The sequence below is a fragment of the Zymoseptoria tritici genome, chromosome 17, assembly GCF_000219625.1.
Source record: "Zymoseptoria tritici IPO323 chromosome 17, whole genome shotgun sequence".
Taxonomy (NCBI): Eukaryota; Fungi; Ascomycota; class Dothideomycetes; order Mycosphaerellales; family Mycosphaerellaceae; genus Zymoseptoria; species Zymoseptoria tritici.
In genome coordinates, this window is record NC_018202.1 from 321,428 (window position 1) to 330,935 (window position 9,508).

The 9,508-nt window shown below is 55.4% G+C and overlaps 2 protein-coding genes across 2 annotated transcripts; both read right to left on the reverse strand.

The window, feature by feature from the left end:
* Positions 1–3,417: 3,417 nt before the first annotated feature.
* MYCGRDRAFT_97825 (uncharacterized protein) lies at positions 3,418–4,797 on the reverse strand (the record flags this gene model as incomplete). The annotated part of the gene is made up of 1 exon (XM_003847142.1): positions 3,418–4,797. The coding sequence occupies one exon, from the start codon at positions 4,795–4,797 to the stop codon at positions 3,418–3,420; it is 1,380 nt and encodes a 459-aa protein (XP_003847190.1).
* Positions 4,798–7,485: 2,688 nt separating this feature from the next.
* Positions 7,486–8,902, reverse strand: MYCGRDRAFT_97826 (uncharacterized protein; the record flags this gene model as incomplete). Its single annotated transcript, XM_003847141.1, has 3 exons — positions 7,486–7,720; positions 8,302–8,592; positions 8,877–8,902. The coding sequence occupies 3 exons, from the start codon at positions 8,900–8,902 to the stop codon at positions 7,486–7,488; spliced, it is 552 nt and encodes a 183-aa protein (XP_003847189.1).
* Between the last annotated feature and the right edge of the window lie 606 nt (positions 8,903–9,508).

Genomic DNA, 9,508 nt, shown 5'->3' on the forward strand with positions numbered 1-9,508 from the left:
GAGGGCCTTAATCATCATGTCCGCTGGAGAGGATGCGGTATCAGCTGGATAAGGTTGCTGGCGAACGTCGCCGTCGGTAGGCAGCGAGAGGAATGTGTCGGGGTCCCAGCAATTGTCGAGAACCGACCGCAAGGGGTACACAAAGTCCAAACTGGTTCGGCTTGGTAGAGGAAGCTTGGACGGAATGGATACGCGCCAGTCTGGCCGCTGAGGAAGACTGGGCTTGCGAGTCCGGAGAAATCCACGGATAGCAGGTATAGGCATTGGTGAGCAAGGCGTAGATATCGGGCAGAAACGGAGGAGGGTGGCGGTCGACATTCTCCAAGTCCTTCGCGGCGCCGGCTCCCTGCGGATGGCCGCCGCCGCCACCGGGAGTGTTGACGTGGAGCGACTGCCAGAAGATCGAATCGTCCAAGTCCAGATTCGCTCCCTTTCCGTCGGCGAACTTACGTTCGAGGTCCCACAGTAAGTCGGATTCAAGCACCAGTGAACGGATCCTAGTATTGATATGGAGAGTTCGCCTTCCATCAACTTCATCTGTCTCGAGAACCACCGGCCATTCATCGGATCGCTTTTGTCCGCGGGGCCTCGATAGCTGGCAATAGGCTCATCGCTCGACATCTGTTTAGCAGGTGCTTTTGCAACGCGAGAGACTGGAGCTATAGTTTGAGTCGCGGCGTAAGGCGGAGGCAGCACCACTGGAGCTTTGTGTGCCACGGTCGTAGCCGGAGTAGAAGTACCGGGCAGAGGCGGCCGTAGACTAGCTTGGAGAGATCCGTGAGGTTATAATCTTTAATATGGTGTGACTCCTAAGCATGTTTCAGGCTCGGAGACGGAATGTCGTACGCTGGAGACGGTTTATTCAGCTGCAATTCCGGCGTGTGACGCCTTTCAACTCTGCTTGGACTTGGGCGGCTGCGACTCTTCGCCACTTTGATCCAGCCTCAGGCGTCATGCGATTCGATCGGTGATGCGATTGCATGTGTGCACGATGTGCTGGCGTCTTGTGGCAAGGATGCTGTTGCCGTTCTCGCAAGACCGCTGTTCGGTTGCCGTGCGTGCCGCCGAAGACTGTTGCGACGTCATAGTCGTAGAAACGCCAGGAAAGTGTAGTCGCTTCGTATTCATAACCCTGCCACTGGTCTAGCCAACAACGATGCGATTGTGATCGGCAGTCCAGATACATGTGCATAATATTGAAGCCATGGCAGAGGCGATGACACCAGCGCAGTTCGCATTCGTGCTCGAGGTCAGATTCGCCAGCCGAGCGATTGAGGTGCTGTCAAGGCCTGGATGAGGTGTACTATTTCGGCTTCGCCGTGGCAGAGCCGCTTGGGTCGCGATTTGCCAATCGGCCAGTCTCGACGATCTATGTGTATGCGTAGCACTCCCAGTCGAGCGAGTCGATGCGCATGCTCTGACCTTGCAGTCGGGAAGATCGTCCCTCGTCCATGTGTATGCTCAGATCTCTCAAGCGCAAATGTCGTCGATATGCATGCGCAGCTCTTTGAATCGCAGGGACGGTCGTGCTCGTTCGCTTAGCGCCTCGCTCAAGTTGCTGAGGTGGTAGACTTCGCACCATTTGCATGTTTTCGTGTATGCGCATGTTTGCTAGTCGCAGATCCGTCGTCGTGTTTGCCCAACGGCTGGTGAAAGCTGCTGGAGTTGCGGATCTGGCATCGATTGCATCTTTCAATCGATGTATCGTAGTCGAGATGCAACCAGATGCGATGAAGCTCGTGCGAAGTGCAGCATCCAGAGCTGTTAGGTAGTTGCTACGACCTCGATATTGAGCAGCAGTAGGAGACGAAAGTCGATTGGGTGTCTCCTGCTCTCGCGAACCCGAGTTCTCTTCGCCCTCTCCTCCAGGAAGTGGTTTCAGGCCGTCTGGGCGGCGCCAGCAAGACGTACCTGGGACATCAGACCGACTTGGGCGATAGTTCTGGGTGTGAGCAGGTTGAGCCAAGCTTTGCATGCCTTATTCTCGGTCCGGCCGGATCCTGTGATCGCTGTCCCGAGTATCGCGAATGCCTATCCCGACTTGAGGTCCTGCGGAGTGCGGAGGGGTCCAAGGGATCTGGAAGTGCGCCTTTGCGCATGGCTGGCGCGACAGAGGTGCATCCTTGCTCTCAATGTCCGCGATCAGATGGGCGCTGATTCCGGAGGCTCGTCGCTCAGCCTCGGCGGCGAAGAACCAATGTCGACGTGGAGGTTGCTTGGGCAGTGAAGGCGCGCTGGGTGCAGATGAAGCCACACTTGCACGACTCGGCGGAGCGGCGTCGTTCGGCGTGGATAACACGGAAGACAAAGATAACACCACTGCACCTCACGGCCCTCCCACATCCCAGAAGCTCCACCTCGCCTCCAGCTGCCGTCCAACCACTGCTCTTACTGTCACTCTCACACTCCCTCACACAACCCAGGATTCACCTCGAGCACGTATCTCAGATGGTTCTTCTCCGTCAAGAATCATCTGCAAGGGAATTAAAGAGGCCGAAGAGACATCTGATGCAAATCATGGACGCAATAATAATGTCCAAGTGGGAAGCCCGAGAAAGTGGTGCGGACGCCGGTTGCTCTCTCTCATCTGGCGCTGCTCTCTCATCTCCTCCAACGACGTCTCAACTTGCTCCCGCGCCAGCAGATGCCGATGTTAACGATGATTCTCGTTCATCATCATCTCGATGGACTTCTCTTGATCAGACAATAATACTCACGAGATCCTTGTCGAGATTCTTTTGGTGTGGCTTAAGGGATCCCTTCCCATAGCTGAAATTCGGACTTCGTTGCCGTTGCTGCCACCGCCAGAAGAGTCATATCCGGGAATGATAGGATGGAGGGAGTGCGAGATCGAGGCGGTAGACACCTGCCCGTCGGTCGGCTTGCGTCTTCGTTCGGGGATGGCGGTTCATCGCCGCTCGTATGTCCATAGCTCTCTTCTCCGGCGATGCGATTGAGCATGGGAACAAGGCGGGAGAGTCTGGATGTGGTCGAGACGGTAAGCTGCTGAATGGATGGTCAACCGGCCCGGATGGGAAATAGATGTTTTGGCTCGGCACGCACGATTGTTCGAGGATCGATCGCACAGGCTCACAACCTCATCTCCAGCGCCAGCAAAGTTCAGCCGTCTGTTCGCCGTCGTTGCCCTATGTTCCGCGCCTGGTAGCGTTAATGACATGCGCTTCGGAGAGCCAATGTTAGTATACCTGTGAGTCGTCTGAGAGGAAGCGAGGAAACCGAGGGAGTTTGGGGAAGCGGCCGGGTATAGGGCTACCTGACCTTCTTCTCAGTGCGCTCCTTCCAAAAGGTCGATTTCGATGTCCAGGCACGAAATCCCGATCCCGAGCTTTCTTTACGACGGACTACACCTCACAGAGGATAGCGCTGTAAATGTTTATCGATTGGAATGCGTGATATTTACGGAACCACCCGTGCGGCATCTGTAATGTTGTCCAGAATCTCTCGTCTGAGCCACGGCCACCACACATCATCTGCCCACTTAATCAACACCCTCAGCCCAGCCACGACCTTACACGTCTCCAGCAAGCTCGTCGTACTCCCAATTAAGACCCCATCGCTGTAGAATGTCGCCATGTTCTCTCCAGCTACGTCTTTGAAGCAGAGGAAATGCCATTCATGGCCCTGTACAAACAACAGCGGCATAACCGGTATTTCAACAATTCCAGCATCTGGACGGCCAAATTCTTTCAGCAGCTGCCGCAAGCGTGTGACCTGAGCCTGTGCCCAAGTCATGAGCTGCCGCATGCCGTCCGCTCTGCCTTCGCCTGGCAGCTTCGTCTCGATGCTTGCGACGATTGCGTCCAGCAGAAGGGGCGTGTAGTCCGTTTGGTTGAGGTGTATGTCGCGGGCTCCAAGGCGGCGCTTGATGTCGTCTGGCACCTTGAAGGTAAGGCAGAAGTCGACCTTGCGGGATTGGGAGGTGTCGGCGGGCACAGGTAGGAGTGCCGCAGGCACGATCCTTGCAGTCGTGATATTGTCGAAACGGAAGTTGTGCCGAGCGCCGCGCAGAGAAGTGTTGAGCAGGGGATGGTGTACGGATGAATTCCAGGCCGGCTCGGACGCGAAGCGAATCATGTTCTCTCGGGCTTCCTCGACCAGTTCGCAGAGATGAGTTTTATCTGGCAAGAAGTCCACATGGTCGTTGGCGGGATCGTCTGCGCGGAACAGGGTTTGGAAATTTCGCTGATCTCGTTGATCACTGCCGCTTGTCAAAGCAGCTCGCCACTCAGGAGTGTTGGCTGCTCTTGGCAGGATATCGACAGAGTCCTTGACTGAGTACATGAGTTCTGCCAAACTCCGCACATCCTCCGGAGCGCTTGTGAGATCTTCGGGGTTTACAAGCGAGGCCTGGGCAACCGGGTATTGTATGTTCATGCCGCGCAAAGCCATCTCTTTTTGAGGACTCTCTGATCGCCGACTCTTTTTGCTACCGGACGCCGTCGATGAGTGGGCGCTCGATTCGCTGTCAATGTGATCGCGTGCGCGCTTCGTCTGCCGGAAGTCCGGAGGCTCGGGAGCGTCACTCAACAGCGGGATCCGTGAAACTGGGCGCGGTGTCGTATCTGTGGTAGGTATGTCGAAGGGAGCGTCTCCGGGTGTTCCAACTTTCGCATTCGACGCTGCGCGGCGCTTCGGCGTGCCCATCTCGGCGTTGACGTCCATCTCGGCCAACGCCCGCTTGTGCTTCGCTGGGCTTGCGCAGTGGATGGCAGCGGCAGCAGAGCCAGTATGACGAGCAGCCTGATCTTCAACCCAGCAGGATGTATATGAAGACATCCAGGAGGATTGGCGGCACTTTGGTCAGTTGTACGGGTGCAAATAGGTAGCCTTTGCGTAGCAGGAGCTGTTGTTGTTGTTGTTGTTGTTGTTGTTGTTGTGTGAGATGCGGCTCGGCGGCTAAGGCTCGGTCCGGCATCGGCAAGTTCAAGGTACCTCCCGGGTTCGGCCCGGATCTGCACTCGACGCCCCGCATCGCTGTTCATCAAATTGTTTTTGCTTTTACGGTATGGACGAAGTCGACGAGGGAGTGACGTCCCGAGAAGATGGTTGTCGAGGAGATTGAGATGTTGTTGGTCATGACCTGGTTGTCGAACAGGAGGACATGATGGTTCTCGTGCGTGTGTTTTCCCTCCATCGAGGCTTCTTCCGCTGCCGGTCCAAGTCAGCATAGAGCGCCTCACAGACCGCCACGCAGACCTTTTTGGGCTACTTCTTCGTGTGAAGTTCGTAATCGCTTCGCAGGTCGAGAGAGGGTGTCGCAATGCCGCGATTTGCACCAGTTTTATCATGGAGTCCTTTGGGTTCAGTCTCGTTGATCGAACGCGGCGGATGTACGTGAGGATGTGACGACGGTGAGGATGTCAGACTGAGATCGCACATAAGCGGCTCGCAAGACGTCTTTGGTACATGTAGCCCGATTTGATGAGGATGGAATATCCCTCCGCGATGTGGTCGTTTGCAAGGACACGGGCTTTTGCCATGATATTCCACCTGACTGGCGTTCGACTGATCCGACTTCCGTGGCCTGCCTCGCTTCTTTGTCGGCTCTCGTTCACTTTGTGTTTGTTCAATAGCTAGCGCAGTCGGGTCGACTGCCACTGGGTCTGGGTACCCATCATCTTCATCCATCATCAAAGGGCCATCGTCCTCGATCGAGCGTACCACGCCCCGGTCTGCATATCCAGCATTGGTGCGCTCTAGCTCGACGTCGGCTGCATCTGCCTCCTCATCGTGTGAAAGCGTTGTGCTCGGTGCATCACGGACGGCAAGCTGTGTACGTGGGTATATCTTGTCCATTGCATGTAACCAAGCGTTGCGGCGTCAGTCTTCCTCCACCGTGCCCGTCTGCCTCCAGCGCCAGTCTTCCTCCACAGTCGCCTCCTCTTCCATCATCCGTCTTCCCTTCATCATCCGACAACCCGCGTACAAAAGTCCTCGCAGCACTCACAATCCGATTGAGAAGACAGGTCCCAGAGCAAAGGTTCCAGATTTTCAGATCCTCGGAATCCTTCACAGTGCATTTCAGTCGCCGCCGATCTGTGCTTCGTCGCTCTGGTCGCAGTCGTCTCAGATTCGGTGCTTCGGGTAGCATGGTGTGGAGTTCGAGTCGTGGCATAGAAGGGCGGCGATGCTTGTGGATGACAGCTCTCGTTGGTCTTTAATGATCGAACCACGACGACTGACCTCACGCATCACGCAAGTACATTCCAATAATTATCTCCTGCTTCCTTGCTTCCTTTGTCCGCCCGAAACAAAAGGTCGGATTCAGTCTTGAAGATGGTCCACGTTGACGGCGCAGCTTCAACTCCACTAGCATCCACGTATCGTGGATCCGAAGAAGAAGAAGAAAGCGCCATGGTGTCGCTCCTCTAATAGCGCAAGGGACGTGGTCTTCGACAGCGACAACAGTGCCGTCGACCCGACATATTCTCCCTCCACGATGGGCTGTTCTCCTCGTCTAGTTGTGTAATGTTGGGTGCCGTGAGGAAGGCGCTTGGAAGAAAGCAATGGAGGGAAGGGATGGAGAGGATATGTAGGGAGGATAAAGAATATGGAGAAAGAATGAGGATACTGATCCATCATCGTGAGTGGGTGATCAGTGCATGTACGTACCTGAACGAAAGAGGTTGATACTGGAAGAAGGGTTCGAAAAAGTCTTATCCAGCACCGAGAGTGCAGAACTTCAGGGACTCCACCGACCACTGACATACATACACTGCTTCACACATCTTCGGCAAAGCGCCAGCAGGCGTAATACACGATCTCCGGCCTGATGCGACAGTCGCAGATACGCACGGAGAGTCGTGCAGAAACCATCTCAGCGTCACCACACTCGCATTCTTGGATTGTTCATAGGTAGCAGGAGATGCCTATAATGTATCCTAAGCGGAAGAATAGCGGGAATGCTCGCCGTGGACAGAGGCGCGAGGTTCCCGACGACGGCGCCCGAGGAATTTAATATTCGGATTGTAAACAGCAAACAGCAATGCGTCAATGCTCTCTACGTCGATGTACATTTCACGGCCGGAGGCTATATGGTCGCTCGGTTCATTCGGATGCACGGAGGGAGGTCGTTGGGGTCGTCGACAGTGGACTTGGAGGTTGTGGGATAATTGGCTGATGTAAACAGAACAGTGGCGGCAACTCCATGGCGCGAGTCCTAGGGTTCGACGGAGGTACAGGTAACGTTCCAGATGTCGTCGAACCGCTTAGCGCGGCCGTGAGAGGCTGTACGGAATTCGATCCTGCGATCCCGATGAATTGTCAGCGAGTCTGTTCCATCGGCGCAAGCAAGATGGAACTCGCAACCAACGACCTACCTTGGGGTCGTTGCCCAGTGTCCGTGTACAATGCCCTATTGTTTCGTGGGGACATGTAGATGCTGGGCTCCTCCGGTCTTTCGTCGGGCGTGATGGCTCTCGCTGCTCGCGTATCTCTAGCTTGGATGCCAAAGGAGGAGGACACTTAAGATTGCTCCAGCCTGACCTTGGCGTCGAGATACCTCCGCTGCTGTTTCTTGCGGACGAGGATCCGTAGTTCGTGCTTTGTAGGATCCGGAGAGGAAATGTAGTACTTGTCGGCGTCGTCGGCATGCCTCCTTGCTCGCTTGTTGTTGCCCATTTCGCGCCGTGGTTGGTAAGGGTTCTGTAAGGGAGGGAGGGAGGGAGAGGTGGCCGAGGTCCCTAACGGTGTGAAAGTCCTGGATCTGCGGTAGAACAGTTGTTGGGCGCCGTGGAACATCTCGAACCCGGCCCTTGGTCGATCTTGTGTCGGTCTGGCGCCTCGCAGATGAGCCCTGCGGCGCCTCGTTAAATGTAGAAAGTGTCAAGAAGCGATGGTGGCACTCGAAGCTGGGTCGTTGAACATACCGAACTTCCGTTGAATGAGATTGATCGGCTCGCGCTTGGCATCAGATTTCGCATCCAGATATTTTTCCATCAACAGTACAATCTTCCGTCTGGTCGCATGTCGTTGGCTTGCATGTTGGTGTCCGTAGTATTCATTCCGTGGATCGACGAGCAGGCAGTTCGAGGAGGACTGTACGACGTTAGCACAGGCCGAGAGATAAGACCTCAGCAATCTGTAGCATCTGCAGATCGATCTCATCATCATCATCATCATCACTGATCGTATATGCTGATGATATGAACTCCTTCCTCGTTCAGCGGAGTCCATGTTGGGGGAAGGCGTTCCCAGTCAATTGTGGTGCGGTACACGACGTTGTCACAAACCCGTCGTCTTCTACTCGATGTTGGATGGCAAGAGGACCTACGAGCGTACCCAGGCGTTTTGGGCAGCGTCCACACTTTGGCCGTCTCGATGAGATTCGATGAGCTTGAGCATCCATAGTCCGTCGTGTACCACACGATTGCGTCGTCGGCACCTGGAGCGGCTCGCAGCGTCTTGCACATGGCCTCGCCCATCGAAAGATGCTCGCGTGAGTGACCGGGAGGCATGCTCAAACTGCTGGTCCGGCGGAGAGACATTTTCGGAGTTGGGGGATTGGGCTCGCTGGGGAGCTGGTGTGTCTCGAGAGAATGCGGACATTGACGAGTCGGACTGGTGACGCCCCTGGAGACCGGACATGTTAGCGTGAGGAAAACACTCGGGGATGTTTCGGAGGCGTCGAGCATACCTTGTGTCTGCCGACTGCCGTCGGATTGCTATCTGTACCGTTCGTTGTCCGTGAGATTACCGGGGAGTTGTGCTCATCACATCTCTCCTCGGTGGTTCTTCGGTCTTCTCGGGCGGATGTACGATAGCTTGAGGATCCAGCTGCGGCGAAGATGTAATAAGTACCGGACTCGTCTCCAAAGTCGAATTTCGCACGGCCAACACGGGCAAAGGAGACTCACCTTCTTGCTCCCAGCGCTTCCGGCATTATCACCATTACTATCGTCATCATCCTTCTGAGACGCCTCAATCCCACTCCCACTCGAGTATCAGAGTCTTCACCAGCGCTGCGCCTTTTGAGATTCTCGGCGAGATGTGGAGTGTAGCGACGTAGGATTGTGAGCCAGAGAGTCTCAATTCAGACTGGGGAGTGGAAGTCGCCTGTGGTATTCTCTTCAATCCCGTCCGAGGGAAGGAGGATCTCGAAGCACGAGTCGAATGTGGGCGAAGATGCACCCGCAGTGACCAGCGAAAGTGACGGCGCCGGTGTATGCCGAAAGGAAGACTTGTGAGCCAGAACTAAGCCGGCGAAGATGACCTCCGAGCCGGCGAACGTCTGTCTGGGATGGAGTCGATCGTGCTTTCGATTCAAAACCGAGGTGGTCGTGAGTGGTATCTTGCCGGGCGAAGTAGACGTTGCCAATTTCCTGCGGGTGTCTGGAAGTCGATGCGGCAAGTGCGGCTTGTTCGGAGGTGTTGCTGGCATACTCGTTGCTTTGAATCGACTGCGCTTGTCGGGACCGAGTGAGGCAGCTTGCTCGCAAGATTGCTTGTCCAGCACCGGCAATGTAAATGGCTCGAGTGCCGTGTATCG